This window comes from Anarhichas minor, unplaced genomic scaffold, assembly GCF_050575085.1.
Source record: "Anarhichas minor isolate MPS153535 unplaced genomic scaffold, ASM5057508v1 ptg000007l, whole genome shotgun sequence".
Classification (NCBI taxonomy): Eukaryota; Metazoa; Chordata; class Actinopteri; order Perciformes; family Anarhichadidae; genus Anarhichas; species Anarhichas minor.
In genome coordinates, this window is record NW_027466453.1 from 5,555,001 (window position 1) to 5,573,213 (window position 18,213).

The 18,213-nt window shown below is 43.6% G+C and overlaps 1 protein-coding gene and 1 long non-coding RNA gene across 4 annotated transcripts in view; one reads left to right on the forward strand and one right to left on the reverse strand.

Moving 5' to 3' along the window:
- LOC142941405 (thyroid hormone receptor alpha) overlaps window positions 1–18,213 on the forward strand; it is an 88,112-nt gene that overhangs the window by 57,332 nt on the left and 12,567 nt on the right. For 2 of the 3 annotated variants that reach the window (XM_076083442.1, XM_076083440.1), the window contains exons 5-6: window positions 6,236–6,464; window positions 17,369–17,430. In XM_076083442.1, the coding sequence (XP_075939557.1) occupies window positions 6,409–6,464; window positions 17,369–17,430 (118 nt within the window). In that variant the 5' untranslated portion in view covers window positions 6,236–6,408. Of the gene's footprint in view, window positions 1–6,235; window positions 6,465–12,926; window positions 13,385–17,368; window positions 17,431–18,213 lie in introns of those variants that run through there. The other variant, XM_076083441.1, reaches the window with a different exon arrangement.
- LOC142941442 (uncharacterized) lies at window positions 3,709–13,471 on the reverse strand. Its single transcript, XR_012951419.1, has 2 exons — window positions 6,210–13,471; window positions 3,709–4,284 (listed from the first exon to the last, which is right to left on the reverse strand). It is a non-coding gene; the product is annotated as an uncharacterized LOC142941442 (long non-coding RNA).

The following is an 18,213-nucleotide window of genomic DNA, read 5'->3' on the forward strand; positions in this document are numbered from 1 at the left end:
AGCTAAGTGCAACCGAACACTGAATTAGACATTTATGTTACAATTTACTTTAATGAACGGAAAACAGGGTGAAAGGGTTAAAGTTCTGACACAAAAACACGGACAACTTCCAGGCCGGATAACGGCGTGGTACCGGCCTGTCAATCACAAGGAAGCCCCGGCCGAAAGCCCGCCCTGCTTAAAGGTCTATTGGACTCTAAACGGCACCATCATTTACTAAGTATCCGTGCACCTTGTGACCCCAGGCTGGTTAAATAAACAGGCTTAGACTTCACTACAGTCATTAGCTCATTTGCACTGATAAAATCATCTTAGCCCGGAACGTCCTAATCTTACTGCCCTGGCTTCGCCCGCTAAGCCCCACCTCCGTAGCCCTGCTGATCGGTGAGATTTCAGCTCCTGATATAATGCAGCATGTATACAGTGCACCGTCGTGGATTATCTCGAGGCCGCTCATGTTAAACATCCAAATGCCAGCTGTTACAATGCCGCCCCCCACCAATCATATAGCTGCAGTGTGTGGACCTGTGATTTCCTGCAAGGGCAAACTTCACTTTTGCTCTTTTTATTGAGTTGATATTTGAACTCACAGTGGAGGTGTTTCCATTGTCGATTATGGATTCCCAGCACTCTGTGCCTTTCGAACCATGCGACGAACATTTATAATATTTTGACAGGATGTGATTTTCTTTAAAAGGGTCGCTGATGTTGAGAAGCTACCAAGAGGATGCTAGATTTTAAATAGCCAACCCAGCCCAGTGTTGACGACTCTTTTTCCAACTCTTTTAGCAGCATTAGCTCCAGAGGTCGCCAAGTCTAGTGAGAAAGTCGCCTAGTCGGCCCCGAAATAATAATTATGAACGCAAACAACGGACATGGCTGTTGTTAGTCCTCTTAGCTGTCAAGCTAGCAGCTTGTGGAAGACTGCGGTGACGAGTTCACAGTAGACAGGAAGGTTATTAAAGTCCAGCGACAGCCACAAATACCAGATTTTTATCCTCTTTTTCTTTTGTTTTTTGGCAGAGCATTTGATTTATTGATTGGCGTCTGGATTTGAAGTGAATATTAACACTATGATAGAGATTGAGAAGATTAAAAGCTTCGGATGAGCTACTTAACGGACCTTGAAGTGGGAATGTTTTGCAAATTAATTGGATGTTTGCAGTGGATACTAGGGTGTAGTTGCTGTTTATTGAGAAAGACATGCCCCCCCCCCCCCCCCCCCCCCCACCCCCGAGCACAGCTACAATTAGATTAGTCTGAAAGGACAATCCTTTTGGGCCACTCCACCTCTTTTTGGTGCGCGCTGACTGTTTTTCTTCCCCCTGCTGATTTTGCCGATGCGATTACAGAGCGAGTGATATCGTGGGAGGAAGAGGGAGGGAGGTGATATGGAGGAAATGGGGAAAGAGCTGGAGAGGGAGGGAGGGAGAGAGAGGGAGGGAGGGAAACAGATCTTTGATCATGCTGTGCTGCTTCCTCTCTCCATCTAATCAGCTTGGACGCCGTCCAACGCCCCCCTACTCTGAGGTAGAAGTGTGTGTGTGTGCGGCCGTGCCTTTGACTTAGTGTGTTGGAGAAAATATGTTGGGAGAACATGTCTCACAAAGACTGAGGTATGTATTTGTGTTTTTGATGGTTAAATAGACAGCACGTAATCGTGTGTGTGTGTGTGTGTGTGTGTGTGTGTGTGTGTGTGTGTGTGTGTGTGTGTGTGTGTGTGTGTGTGTGTGTGTGTGTGTGTGTGTGGTAACACCCGTGTATGATCTCTTAATTGCCCTGTTTCCAGACAGACTGGAACAGTATGTACACAGCGGAGTGGACATACTGATTCGTCTGCAGTTAATGCACATTACATTGATCTGGGGTCACATTGGATTACATTGATGGGGTCGAGTCGAACTTCTCAGCACCTCTTACCTCCCTACAAATAATTATTTTTTATTTCATGGCTTTATAAATTATCTGGGGGGGGGGGGGGTTCTCCTTTTTTTCAACTTCAAGTTTTGTTTTAAAAATGAAGTTAGAAATGTAGTACGCTGGCATGAAAAAAAGAAAAGAAAATCCATCCATCCATTATCTGTAACCGCTTATCCTGTTCACGGTCGCGATGGGGGGCCGGGGGAGGGGGGGGGCTGGAACCGAGCCCAGCTGGGCAAACTATCGCATAGAGACAGACAACCAATCACACCTACGGGCAATTTAGAGTCATCACCTGACCCAGACTGCACGTCTTTGGACTGTGGGGAGAAAGCCGGAACGGGCGGCGTTTTATTGAAACATGCAGCACATTAATAATGCTTTGTACTCGACATACACACATTAATATTCAGCCTCGATTTGAGACTTAATACATTAATAAAAAAATCCTGCGGTTAGTCTTCGTTGCTCTGTGGAACTCTGACATCTTCCTCCAAACTCAACTCCAGGCAGCAACCAGTACGTCTCAGTGCAAGATCTTTTAACTTCCTCGTCGCACAATTAACTTAAAACAGGCGTTTTTAAAGTCTGTCAGGAATCCGAAGAAGTAGTCAACAGCGTCTTCCTCTGATTTGGGGAATAATTATGCTTTCGGAACTACGGTTTCCATCATTTAGGCCCTAAATGATGGAAGCCCCTAAATTTTAGGGGCTTTGGTGGATGTAAACAGGAAGTATAGTGTTGCCATGTTGTTAGCTGGCGGCAACAACTTGAGCCATGTGTTTTTTCTGTGTATGTCCAATCAGAAGGTCCTGTTTGCGGAGCTCAAATTGATGCATGCAGACGATCTGAACACAGCTCGGTCAGACTCAAACTACCCGGAAGCGCTCCAGCTCTTATTGATACTAATTGTCACAATTAGCAAACAAATCTTGACTGTGAAATAGTTATGTTAGTGTTGGGTGTGTGTGATTAGTGGTGTGTGTGATTAGTGGTCTGATCTGATCTCACACACTCTGATGCCATCTACTGTCACATCTGGAGAAGTGGAGCTCAGCCGTCTTTCTTTCCTCTGGGTTTAAAGCAGCTTGGAAAGCATCAAAACATAGATGCAGATACAAAGTAAACCCTATTTTTTGTTTTTTACTATCAGCAGATCCCATAAAAAAGACCCAAAACGGACAAATTACATTGAAGTCGGTTAGTAAAGTGTCAGTCAATGAATTGCCGAACATTTTCACAACCAATTAATCGGTAAAGTCATTTGTTCAACAAAGACACAAAATATTCTCTGGTTCCAGCCTCTCAAGTTTGAAGGTTTTTCTCTGTTTTGAATCCCTTGAATTAAACATCTTTCTTTTTGGGCTTTTGGTCGGACAAAGCGAGCAATTGGAGGACGTCACACAGGGCTTTATTATCAAACTGGGCTTCACAATTATCACATTTTTCTGATATGCGAAAGACTAAAAGATGAATCAGTTAATCATAAAGATAACAGACGAATTGATCGATAGTGAAAATAATTGTTAGTTGCAGCCCCGGTTGACATTATCGCGCACAGTGAACTAGAGCTGATTAGATGATTAACACGATAGTCCATCGACAATAACTTAATCATCGGGTATTCTGAAAATAGATTCTTTTTTTTTTCAGGTAAAAGGAGAAAGTCTCAGCTTCTCAAATGTGTGAAGAATTGTAAATATTCTCTGATTATTATTTTTTCACTGTAAATGAATGATCTTTGTGTTTTGGGAGTGTTTGATGGACAAAACAGGACATTTGAAGACATCACCTTGGACTCGCAGGACGTTGCGATCGACATTTATCACAATTTTCTGACTTATTAACATCAAAATATACTTTTAAACACCAAAGTAAAAGTACTCCTAATGCAGAATCTAATATTGTCAAATGAATGTAGTGAAGTACAATATTCCCCTCTGGGATGAAGTGGGCTAGAAGTAGAACGTTGCATAAAATGGAAATACTCAAGTGACCCAGCTTGATGCATTTAAATTGTACACATTTCTTCTTCCCGGAGAGCTTGACCCCGAACCCTCCTAGAGGGTCCAAAGGCCCGCCCACCGCAGTCTCACACAAGTCCCGTGGGAAACACTGCGCGTAGTTGTATAAGTACACAAATGCATTGTGTGCATTTTCGCTAAGTGTATGACTCAATCTTCAGGAACTCAGCCTCTCCTCATAAGCATTTTTTAATCCAGTGGTCCAATGATGTGAGCACAGCCTGTAACAGCCAGGCTCTGTGCAGGAAACCAGGTCAGCTCAGGTCACATGTGCGGTAGACCACCGGTGTTGTGGTGACTCTAGTGCCCTCTTCTGGCACTCTCTGCTCCATGCATGCAGCTGAGGTGGGGCAAAAAACATGTGATGTAGTTGTCGTTTTACTCGTGCAGGAAGAGTTTTTTTTTTTTTTTTTTTTTTATAATAGTGAGTTGACACATTTTTAAAGGATTCTTCTGACACACAGCCACTAAACCATGACCAGACTAATATTTTAATCTCTGGCAAGTGTCCACGGGGTTAGCAGGATAATCCGGTTATGTTATTAATAATGATTAATAACGAGGAGGAGGGCATCGTTTTCATGAATTGCATAACATTACTAATAAAAGCCTGTCTAGTAAGACCCAAAGTATTCAGCCTACCGGAGGAAGCTCGTGCTTCCTTTTGATTTGATTTGATTTAATTTCACTGATAAGGACATCGGATCATACTCATGTCAGCCAGTCCCGGTCAAGTGTCCTCCTTAGTCATGGTATAAAACAAAATGTTGATTGAGTTGTTGAATTATCAATCAATTATCATTAAGTGAGTTTCCTTCCTCAACATTTAGGTGCCGTTTTAGAACATTTGAACGTCTGGAACTTATAAAAACAATGCTGTGCTTTTCACATTGTCCAGTGTTCCTGATTGTAATGACTATAAGAATGAGGTGTGTGAGTCTGATGTAGCAGGTATGATGTTTACCATGTTAGCATGCTAGCATTTGGTATTTATCACTTAACAGCTAAGGCTGATGGGAATGTGATGAGTTTTGCAGGCGGCAAACTCCGGGTCAAAAAAATGAAGCCAACGAAAAAGTGCCGTGAACTTGCATTCTCTCTAATGTCCAGCAGGGGGCGACTCCTCTGGTTGCAAAAATAAGTCTGATTGTATAGAAGTCTATGAGAAAATGACTACTTCTCTCTTGATTTATTACCTCAGTAAATATTGTAAACATGAGTTTATGATCTCGATCTCTAGTTTCAAGTCTTCTTCCATACTGCATGATGTGCTATGATTTAGGGAATGACCTGAATGGATGAATCAGGTGACTGTCAAAATCACTGTCCTCTGGGGAGCACGAATGTCTGTATGAAACTTTATAGCAATCTATCCAATAGTTGTTGAGATACTTAAGTCTGGACCAAAGTTTTGGACCCATCGACTGACCTAACAACAGACATCGCCATCCCTAGAGCCTAGCTGACTAAAAGCATTTCAAAAATCCTTTAACCCACCTCGAAACCTCGCTAAAAATCAACATGTTTGCATTTTTTTGTGCTCAAAAAATCTTCTTGGGAACACTTTTAGCGGTCCACACAGTGAAAAACAAGCTTAAAAGCAAGTGTATGCATTGGCTTGCGTCTGTCAGAGAATGACACTAATAAAAACACTAAATAATAAAAACATGGGGGGAAAAACCATGGAAATTGTGGAGAGCAATTTACCCCAAATTCCTTTCAGAGGACTTGTAAGTAGCTTATAGTAAATTAGATTTGCTGGAGTATGTCTCCTCTAATAGGCGCTGGATTGTAGTGGCGAACACAGGGCCTGTATTGTGAAATTAGAGCAGCCTCTGTGAAGTCCGAATCAAAACATGTAATGAGGAAATTGAGGAATGAACCGAGACAAAAGGGTCTGACCTGTGGAGTGTTGTCCCTTTAAGTTGAAGATGATGTGTTCCTCACTCATTCCTCAGTCTTAAACTCATTCATGCCCTCTTTCAAAAGAATTGTAGATTTTGGTCATCCGAAATTGAAATGTTAAATGCATGTTTGCAGCATAGACTGTATATAAGAAGTGGACATAGTCATCGTGACGTCACCCATTGGTTTGTGGACTTCTTTACAGTCATGCATTTAGACGGCAATGCTAAAAATATTTATTTTAAAAGCACATCATTATCAATTCCAGGTCCTACTGGAAAAACTGCACGCACATCTCTATAAACACATTGTGAATTTTCTGTGAATACATGTTAATGTCACTATGTGTCTGTTTCTTACTGTGGCTTCTCTCTCTGCCCCTCCAGCTCTCTTATGCTTCCACTGATGTCCCGCCCGCCGTGCTCCTCTCAGCCAACCGCTGCCCAGATTCTCCGATGGCTGTCTGTTGAAGGGGCCGCCGGCGAATGCTGAGCAAGCTGGCGAGGTCGAGGTCCGCCTCATTGTCCTGTGATTGGCTGCCGGACAGGACTGAGGCTACATGGAGCCAATGTCCAACAAGCAGGATAGCAACTCATCAGAGGGAGACGAGAAAGGGTGAGACAGTGTGTGTGTGTGTGTGTGTGTGCGTGTGCGCGCATGTGTGTGCGTTTTGACCAAACCGTGATGGATGCTACATCTGCATGTGTGTGTCCTTCATCTTTGATGTAAAGCAGAGATTAACAATGGATTTGACAGAAGTGATGGATGAAAGAATACCTGCATGGACGGATGGATGCATGGATGGAGGGATGGATGCATGCATTGAGAGATAGATGGATGCATGCATGAACGGATGGATGGAGGGATGGATGCATGGACGGATAGATGGATGGACGGATGGATGCATGGACGGATAGATAGATAGATGGATGGATGCATGGACATATAGATGGATGGACGGATAGATAGATGGATGGACGGATGGATGCATGGACATATAGATGGATGAATGCATGGACGGATGGATGGATGGACGGATAGATAGATTGATGGAGGGATGTATGGACTGATAGATAGATGGATGGACGGATGGATGCATGGACATATAGATGGATGGACGGATGGATGCATGGACATATAGATGGATGGACGGATGGATGCATGGACATATAGATGGATGAATGGATGGATGCATGGACATATAGATGGATGGATGGATGCACGGATGGATGGATGCATGGACGTATAGATGGATGGAGGGATGCATGGACGGAGGGATGCATGGACGGATGGATGCATGGGCGTATGGATAGACGGTTGGAAGGACGCATGAACAGATAGATGGACGCATTAATGGATGTATGGACAGATGGATGAATGGACGGACGGACGGATGGAGGAGGTGCATCAACACAAGTTCACATCATTTGAATCCTCACAGTGCGGATGCAAGCACTTCACAGAACAACTGTGTATATATATTTTAATCTCATATATATATATATATATATATATTCATAAATATATAAGGGGGACAGAGTTATGAAAGCATCAGAGACTTGATGCTTTAATGAAAGGGAGAATAGAAAAAGAACAAACGCTCAATAACAGACGAACGCTTGTGCAGCGTGAGCTTTATAAATAGAGAAACGGGCTGGATCGCTGGGAGGGGAGGGGTTCAGTGTGTTTAGTGTATTTTTTTGGAGAGGTAAGACGGAACACTCTGTCACGCTGCCATCTGTGCTCTCTCCATTTCTCCGGCACGTGCAGTCACACACACACACACACTGCCCTCACGGCTTCATTGAATAAATTCACTGAGGCCGAGTTTACACCGGATGAAGAAGTGAACACAAACACTGAGCAAGTTCAATCTCACGTTAAGGAAGCCACAATGTGTTTAGTAAAATAGATTATAAAAATAGATAAACAAAATAATTTCTGTTTTTTTTGTCAGTTTTTTATTTCACAGCAGGCATTTTTACGTCAAATATTTTTGTTTTACAATGGCATTTTCCCCCCCAATACCACTTTTATTTTGAGTTGTATCACATTTTATTAATTTCATACAGTGATGTCACTTTTCATGTCCCTTGCCTCGTAAGCAAACGAGCTCCTCAACCGCTGCCAGAGTTAGCCACTTAGCTCCTGCGAGTCCACCAATTAATTACAGGCTGCTGCTGTGAATAAGAGCACCCGTGTTACATTCCCCTTCACTGTTTCCCTTCATCATTTAGGTTTTGACAGAGTGCGTCAATGCAGGTAGTATGTGTGTGTGTGTGTGTGTGTGTGTGTGTGTGTGTGTGTGTGTGTGTGTGTGTCGTACAGCCGTGTGTGTGTGTGTGTATGGATTAGTGGAGTGCAGGGAGGCGGATTAGGAGCAGCGAGGGCAGATGGATGCCACAGAAATCAGAGGACAGCTCAGGACGCCTCGATATGTGACATCAACAGGAGGGATTGTCGCTTTTGTTTTGGTGCGCATGTGCGTGTGTGTCTCTTGCTCTCTCTCTCTCTCGGTGTCAATGAGCACGCACGTGTTCTTGAGAGCGCCGCCTCATGCCGTGACCCCTCCCCTCTGCGATTTCTGAGTCACATAGTGCTACACACACACACACACACACACACACAGATGTTGATGCAGAACTTCACATAGAGGATGCTAAAATATAATTTGGTGTGTGCGTGTCAGTGTGGAGCCTCTGATTATTTCAGGAGACATTTCGGTTTCCACCATTGCAAATCAATTAGCATCGAAATAGAATGGCAGTGTGTGTGTGCGTGTCTGCCTGTTTAGGAGCTTTATTTTATAATGCAAAAGAGACGTGTTGTTGTGTCGTTTGCAGTTAGTGTATTTTTCTGGAGCTCGTTTCAAAATAGCACGATTGTTGAATTCATCTGAAGGAATATATTCTTTGGGTGCGGGTGGAGTCTTATAGCTTTTCATCCATTTATGAATGGAATGTCCAGTCCGAGTCCTTTCACAAGCCATAGTCGCTCTTGGCTAGTCCCACATCAGAGTGAAATTGATGCGCTTGGTTCATTATTCATTCAGTCATGAATTCATTTTTTTTTTGGCACTTCTATGCAGGGAAAAAACGGACTTTGAAATGATTTCGCTTTGACTCGGCACTGATGTACGCATCCCTTCACCTGGTTTTAAAAACACTTCTGCGTGTCTACCAGGAACAGCGCGGCTCTGTAGAGCTGCAACGCACCAATAGGCTTTATCAAGAGGGCTCTCTTACCGAGGCCTTGTCCTCAGTTAACCCCTCTGTAGTCGCACATTGAGTTGAGCAGCTCAGGTGAATCACAAGCCTCTTGGCCATTTGACCCGCTTGTGTGTGAGACACCGGCTAATAACGAAGTGTTGAGGGATTTCTATAGCGAGGCGTAAATACACCTTTGTCGAAGCAGATTTGTTGCGGAAATGTCATTTTGTCAATGGAAATCTTTCAACAGTGTTTCATTCATTCATTTATCGCAGTACTTTTTAAAATGAAAAAAACAACACGGTAAACGGAGATGCCCTTACAAACAAAGTCTAAAATGATTTGCGTCGTTTTATTAATTCAGATTTTTCTGATTTAATGTCGCCTCTCTGTAACATTGTTAGATTCGTGACTGACAGTTTTTTTAAAAGTATGCGAATTGAGGCAGCAGACAGGATTCCGCGCATTCCTCTTCCTTTGTCAAAATCTGGTGCCTGCGTTACCCACAATGTAACTCGACCGCCGACAGTTCAGTCAGACATTTGTGTTTTGTTTTTTTTGTTCGTAGCAGCTAACGTAGCCTTTAGCCTTCTTTCTAACTCCACACCAGCAGACGTCCGACCCGACCGACACTCACTCACATGGTGCAAATCATCGGATTTCGCCCGGCCGATCATGTGTCACACAGCTGCAGGCAGGATTTCTGCTCAATTAAATTGAATGCCAGCATGTCATTTCATTTCAGCGTGATGGTGACATCACATGGGAGCGCGTGGAGCTCTTATCTGTTTTTTTAAACCGAATCAAAAAGCAACAAGCATCGCTCCTATGTGTTCCCTCTCGTACTCTTCGTCCTCTTTTTGGGACCCGTGACTGCGAGGAATGCCACGCGCGCCCGTGGCGTAACCGCTCCCTCAACATCAGGGAGACCGAGCAGGTGGTTGGCAGATTACAGGAGCGAGCATTCCTCCATCAGCAGGGAGACGGAAGTCAGCGCTTTTATCCACCTATAGGATCTACACCCAGGAACCGTGGTTAAGATGACGCAGCTGCGAGTTCGTGGAAGTTCTAGACTGTTGCAACGGAGAGCATCCCTCGTGGCTGCACCACGACCTTCTACAGTGTCACGGTCTAAAACCACGAGCCCCTCCAGAGGTTCAATGGTGCTGACTTTCTTCCAGCCAGTGCATCCACAACATCATGTGAGCAGCTACAGTCCACTCACCCTGCTGGACTGTAGCAAAGCAATAATCTCAGTCTTATTGGCTGGCTCTTCTTCTGATTGGACCCTGTTTTATTGGCAGAATCTGTCGGGATTCAGCCCTAGGGCATTAGCACTGCATTTTACATCAGAGACAAGGGACAAAGTGACACATAACTCTGCAAATTTGAGTCCATCACAAGGATGTTAAAAATGTCCGGTTCAATAGTAAAAGAGACCGGTGATGTGGAGGCCAACATATAGGGACTGGGATCCGGTCTCTCAGTTGTGATCCGATCACAAAAGTCGCATGGTTGGTTTCCGTGAAGAGCACCTGAGCGAAGTTTGTCAAATGATAAAACCGGCAGAACGCAATCCGAGATCCAGCTTTGTTTGAGTGGAGACCAGCAGGAAATAATCCAAACAATCCAAAGGACAGCCTGGAGTTGAGGCCAAGCGACCCGCTGGAACGCCACACTCCACGGCCAAATGTGGGGATCGGTCTGGATTTTGACTTCTGAAAGATTGAGCTCTAATAGGGACATAACACCGTCTGTGTTTGCTTGTGTAATCTTCAGAGGTGATTTAACGCTGACTGGTTACAGCCACAGAGAGGGTGGATTAGTGTTTGGCATTACTCTCCCGCTACCGTTACCTAGTGTCCATCCTGACAGCAGCCACGTGACGTTGACCGGGCGCTGAACCGCTGCTCAATCACTCTCGATAAGAGCATCTCCCAAATGTAAAAGCAGTGGCTTTCTTTCTTTCTTTTATTTTGCTTTTTCCTGCTCTTCAGCCAGCCAAGCATCTGACAGATAGCTGACGCGGGGGAATTCACCTCTGACAGTGGTAGGAAAGGAGACAAGGAAGGGAGACGAGATGAATCCATAGTCAAAATCATTAAATGAAAGGGACATTTTCTCTGACTATTCTGACCATGAAGGAAAAACAAAACAACCCGGATGATTTAGTGATTAGTTTTTAATTGTATTCCCAGTTGGTTGGCTGGGATTCTTTCTCTTCTCAAGTTATTTTAGTAACAGTAACGTTTGCGAATGTATTAAGAAAATGTTCATCAAAAGGTAATTTATGAACCTAAATTGTAGAGAAAACCAGGTCTGGATTTGAAACAGGCTTTTGTGACAGACAGGCCTTAATCCTTATGTATACTGTATTTCATCATATTTTAGTAAGACGTCGACCTGATCCTTATTTTAGCTGCCTAGTGTCGTGGCTCAATGGATGCCAATGTTGGTCAGTCCATCCACTAGTTAATTGAGATATTTCGGAATGAACCAGACATTCGTGATCCCCAGAGGATGAAGTCTACTGACTGCTCCTGTAGCGCCACCATGAAGCTCTACGATTGTAGAGTTCAGTGACATTTCTTGAAAAATATCGGATGGGTTGCCATGAAATTTTGTTCAGATATTCATGTTCCTTCATGTTTGTCCAATACTTTGGTTTAACTAAACGAAACTCAAGGCTAACTCTGCGTTTTGTGCTAAAGTTAGCACTAAATGATCTATACAATAGTCACATACACCTCTCTCCTTTCTCTTTTAACAGCAATGCTGTCCCTTTGTCAAATTGATTACTTCTTCTTTTGTCATATTTTTTTTATAGCTGTTAAGCTACCGCCAATTGAACTAAACACCTCCTAACGGGGGATTACACAGCAGCTAAAATGGTTAAAAGTGTACCATGAAAGGTCACGGTACACTTTTAACGTGACACACCAGCAGGAAGTCACGAGCGTCATTGACGGCAGCTGAACATGAACACATTCTGAAAAACAAAACGGCTAAGTAGCCGCGACTGGATATAATTGGAGAAAGAAAACATTATTTTTGTTAAAAATTCAAAAGTCAGGGCAGCAAAGTGGCGAGCATGACTTGACTCACGATGTTGATGTATTGATGGGATTTGTGCCGTAGAAACGTACATTATGCTAAATTTACCATATGAGATGTTATAGTGCAGTTAAGTGCATTTTCGTTGGCAGCCGCGCCCCTTTACTTGAGACTTTACAGTATTTCTTAGCGAGCTGTGTAGCTTGTTAGCCTGAGATGAACCCCGTTAGTGTTCGTGGTAGTTTTAAATCCAGCCGTAACCGCGGTCTCCACAGTAACTATGATGACACTTGGTGGAAAACAGAGATCACAGTGCACTCTAATTCAACTGATGAGATATCAAGCATCTCTTGTGTCCTCGTAAGACCTCACTCAGCTGGAGAGACTGCATTAGTCTGCCGTTATGTAATCTAGTTAACTTTAACTAGTTAACGCTCAACTGAGTTCGGATGTAGAGAGGCCAGAACTTTGTTTTGTTTTGTTTTGTATTGTTTCCTCCTGGTTGACAAAACGAAAAGAGCAAAATTGAAGGAGAAGACTAGAAGGGAGAAAGTGACAGGAGTGAGATTGTAAAAAGAAAATAATAATGAGGAGAGACAGAAGAATAGAGAAAGGAAAGGAAGCGATGGAGAGCAAGAGGGGTTGTACAAGGTAGACCAGATGATAAGGTGTGTTGTGATGATAGGGAGTGTGACACCAGGGGAGGAACTACAAATGCACAGACAGAGAGGGGGACAGAGAGACAGAGAGGGGGACGGGGAGAGCTGGGGGAGGCTGGACAAGAGCAACTAGAAGGGAGGGAGGTAGGGGGGGGGGGGGGGAGAGAGAAATAAACAGAGGAGTCGTTCCTCCCAGCAGCCAGTCTGAGGCAGAGAGCCGCTACTGTCTCAGATATCTCAGCTGATAGCAACAGCTCCAGGTTGCGCTCGACTCTTACTGTACTTCACTGTGATGGACTTGAGCGCTCGGGTCACCGGGAGGTGGGTTCGGCGTGGCGGTGGCCGCGGGATTTAAGGACCTGCTCTCAGTGGTTCATGGATCAACGAAAGCTTCTATTAGCCGCGAACACTCGGGCTTTCTGCTTTTGAAGAAGCGGATCTGTTGCGATACTAAACAAACAGAGCCACGCGACCGCACACGTGCACTGACTCAGGCTGTTGGGAGGCTGAAACGGTAGAAAAGAGCCTCCGGGGCGACGTTCTTCTTCTTCTTCTTCTGATATTCCTGCAAACTGAGCAGCATGCACATTTTACAGCCGTACTGCATCAACAGGTTGGTGTGTTTGCGTGAATGTATTGCTGTGTGCTTTAGAAGTGGGTGTGTGCTGCCGCACATATCCTAGTGCATGTTCACAGCAGATAAAGTAAGAAACGTGTGTTTGTTGAGTTTAGAGAAGGCTGGCCTCTGTGGATGACTGTTACGTTTGCATATGTTGCAGCAGTAGTACCGTGTGTTCCTAGGGTGTTGGTGTTAAAGCCTCTAATTGTAAGGTTTTAATGAAATTATAGCACCATTCAAAGCTTTGTGGCGGCATTTATTGCTGTCTGCCACAATGTCTTTTTCTTTAAAAAGTGAATACAGATTGGCTTTACAGCTTTACTTAGCAATGGATCAAATATGTGTTTAATATGAAAAATGTTTTTACCTAAAAAGGTGTATAATACGAGATTAAGAGCATTTATATTGCCTCTCCACAGTTCTCAACATGGCGACGCGGATCGCAGCTAACAGTGCTAACACCTGAGGGGGGAACCGGAGGGTTGGTGCGATGCTTCCGCAATGACACCGTCGCAATCAGCTGCGGCCTCGAGCTAGCCAGTGGGTTCACGCACACATGCACTAAAATACACGTAAACAAAGAACAGAGTAATTCGGATTAGAACGCAGGTAGACATTACTCCACTAAATCAAATAGTTGTTTGCTGCTATATTATATATATATATATATATATATATATATATATATTAATGCTCTGAATATTGTATATTGCTCCATTAAAATAAAGAAATACAAGCACAGAAGTGTACAGAATGGATGTAACTGTGTGTGTTTGAACTAATGTAAGCTCCAAACGTTAGCATGTCCGGCTACCAAGCTAACTACACACAGCAGTAGTTCTGGAAAAATTTGGTTTTTCAACGAAACCATGAAACTAACGTTAGCTTTATTAGCTAGCTAAACCCTGCAAGCTACACTTTCACCCTACGATATCAACCGTACACGGCTCGTAATAAGAGGACTGCTTTTGTCAACATCTGTCTGACTTCAAGGGCCCATTTTAAAAATGACTGATTGGTGGTATTACATTTTCAAATTGGCCATTGTTGTCTTCATAAACTGCATGTGCTGTGCAAGAACGTAAAGCTTGAGAAGTGAGGCAAAAGAGAGGACAAGGCTCAGCAAACGGAGCGCTTCAGCTTCTTTTAATAATTCTTTCTGGTTATCCATCCCAAAATTTGCTCGGTAAACCGACTGAGAACAAAACATCAGTCAGACAAAGTTAGCAACCAGCTGGTGAACAGGGTGGAGCATTTAGCGGCTGGTGAGTAAGACATTTCCTTGAGGAGATGGAGGAGACCAAAACGGAGCAACATAGTGAGAGTGAATGCTGGACTCGCATGTGTCGGGTGGACATTACTGAAATTCTAATACGATGACAATGTATCTGAATCTTCCTCGTGTGTAAATGGGTGACCGTTTGCTAAAATATTCACCATAAAAACATTATAAGGTGACCGATGTTTTCAGCTTGTTCTGCTGCCAAAAAATACGCAAGGCAGCTTTTAATTGCAAAGACCTCATCAAATCGCAGTTTTTAAAGATGTCCACGTCTTTTCAATGTAGATCGTAGTAGACTGTGTGTATTTGTACTCACTATACGTCTAGTTTGTAGTAATACAGTGTTTTTCTACTCACTATACTGTATGTGTAGTTTGTAGTAATAAAGTGTTTTTGTACTCACTATATGTCCTCTTTGACACAATAATTATTTTGATTGGCGTCTTTGCATGAATGGACACCAAACCGCCAACGTTTACATGCCCACCACCATCCAATGAATTTAATTAATTACCTCATGTTGTGGAAACACTGTCAGCACTGTCACGAGCTCCATAAACTATTGAATTAATAGAGGCAGAAATGATAACGTGTGTGTTCCTGTTTCGGTAACTCAGCTCAAAGTGATCAGAGACCGGAGTAGACAGTTTCCCACCATGTTACTGCCTGACCATGTGCACAGCAATAGAATTAATAAGTCTGCTCGACCGTGAACAGCAGCGAGAACAGAGAAAGAGACGTCAGAGGAATCTTTTCTTTTTTTTTCTTCTTCTTTTGGGGGGTTGGAAGAGGAAAGTGGATTTGACAGCCAGAGAGGAACGGAGGGAGGGGGAGGAGAGTGGTGTTACCTAATACTGCTGATGGAAGTTTAGAGAGGAGAGGATAACAGAAACGTCTGGGAGGAGGAAAAAAAGGAAAGTCGAGGGAGCATACAGTAAGAAATGGGGAGTAGCCAAAGTGGGAGGGACAGAGAAGAGAAGGGAAATGTGAATGGGTGAGAGGGGGGGGAGGAGAGAAAACAGCCAGACGTTGGAATGGACAGATGAAAGAGAAGGAAGAGAGGACGGTGATTCAAATCTGCTGCCAGAAGCAAAGGCAGACCCCACCCTGTGAGAGTGAGAAAAGAGGAAGGATAGAGAATTATAGGAGGAGATAGGAGGTAGGGAAGAGATGAGTGGAGGAATTATCTATACCCTGGTGTGTGTGGTCTCCATATGTGTTGGTATATGTAGGATTCAGTCCTCATACCGAATAGACACTGAAAGCACAAGATGTGCTGGGCTGTGAATTACCTCTATACATCAACAATTGGATATGTGATTGAAAGTGAAGAAATATATATTTTATCAGCACAAATGAAAAATAAACAGAATTTACGAATAGTAGCAACGGGGAAATAAGGGACCATACGGAAAGAGAAAATGGATTCAAACATGCCTCCGGTCGAGCTGTTTAGCGGCGACTTATCTTCAGCCAAGCGGACTTTAATTAAGCGTACATGCACACCGGCAAGTCCACAAGCAACCTCACACGAGTTCACTCCTTTTTTTTTTTTCTTTTTTTTTTTGTAAGTTAGTGTTGAAAAGTTGGCTGCTGTTTAATTCAGCGGGGCAACTACTTTAGCTCAAATCAGCCTCTGGTCACTAGCATTCTGCTTTGGTGAAAACAACAACAAAAAACAGTTCGCTTAAAGCTTGATTGATTAGCTTTTTTATACGAAGATTAGTTGTGATATTCTACATTACATTTACATTACAGTCATTTAGCAGACGCTTTTATCCAAAGCGACTTACAATAAGTGTATTCAACATCGGTATTCAAGAGAACTACTAGTCACCAGAAGTCATAAGTGCATCTCCTTTTTTAAACAAGCATCTAAGAGCATAAACCAGAGCAAAAGTACAGTGCAGAAACAAACGAATACAATAAGTGCAACAAACTAGTATGAATACAATAAGTGCTGAGTGGAAGGCTCATGGTAGCACTTCTTGAAGAGGTGAGTTTTCACCCTGCGCCAAAAGATGGGCAGCAACTCTGCTGTCCTGAGATCAGTGGGGAGTTCATTCCACCGCTGTGGGGCCAGGTCAGACAACAGCCGTGACCGGGTCGATCGGCCGCCGGGACCTCTGAGCGACGGGGCAGCAGAGCGAAGTGGTCGGGCGGGGGTGTAGGGCTTGACCATGGCCTGGAAATAGGAAGGAGCTGTTCCTTTCACTGCCCTGTAGGCTAGCACCAGAGTCTTGAACTGGATGCGAGCTCTTACAGGGAGCCAGTGTAGAGAACGGAGAAGGGAAGTTGTGTGGGAGAACTTGGGGCGATTGAACACCAGGCGAGCTGCAGCTTTCTAGTGAGGGTTCGACAGAGAATTACCAGCCACCTCTGTGGCTCTGTGTAGCGTTTTAGCTTCTTTTAGCTCATAGTCTTCGTTGGTCGGTGTTGTGTTTGCGGCACGCTCTGCTGTGAGTTGCTTTGACGAGAGAATTGATTGCAAAGTTATCTTTGCTCTGCAATCTGTCATTAAAAAAAAAAAACCCGGAGGCAATGGCGAGATGCATGTTTGATAGCAGAGGAATTGACGATTAGTTATTATTTTCCGTTGTAAGATGGTATCGGTTGTGTTTTTCCGCATTGTAACATTGCTCTCATCCTTTTCTTTTCTCCCCCACCCCAATCTTCTCCCCCCCCCTGCATCCCAGGTGGCCAGATGTGCCGAAGAGAAAGAGCAAGAACAGCCATTGTTCGGGGAAGAGCGTGTCAGGTAAGGATTTATCATCACCGCCTTGGCCTCTTTGTGTTTTTGTCCCCTCCAACCAAGCAAGTGAACACAACTCAAGGTTCCTTCTGAGACGCCCAGTCTGTTTCATGTGCTGTGAGATTAGTTCAGTGCAGCTCATCACGGCGCTGACGGCCCCCCTGAGCTTTCAGTGTCGTCCTAGGTGTGATCACCGTGATAATCTCCTCCTCATCGTTTTATAGCAATATCATTTTCCTTCAGAGGCTTTGTCGGACTCAAAGTAGCTCACCTAGGTGACCAAAACCTGAGCTTAAGAGATTTGTCTGAGTAGAGCTGCAGACAAGCCTGTTAAGGTACACGACCAAGTACAGAACCACCAAATTGAATGTGATTTACAGTATTTAAACTTTATTTAGCACTTATTCTTACCCATCATTCATGACCAACAATTGTAAAAAAAAATCCTCAATGCTTAATCACAGATGAAAAAAAATAAAGCACCTGCCAGTATTTCTTAATCCTATAAAATACACTCCTAAACGAAAGTACTAAACATTATAATGTGACCTCTAGCAGAAAAATCAGCATTTCATAACAGCAAACAAGGCTGTTTTACACATTACTGATGTAAACAAACCTGTCAGCATCAGAAAATATCAATACTTTGATTGATTTGTTTAGTGTGTCGTTTGTCGAAGGTTACAAAGCAATCAAATTTTGACGATGGGGCAATTCTTTTGTTTATTTTTGAATCACACATTGGGCCTGTAGAGAGTAAGGTAATCATCGACAGGCACACGTAGTTTC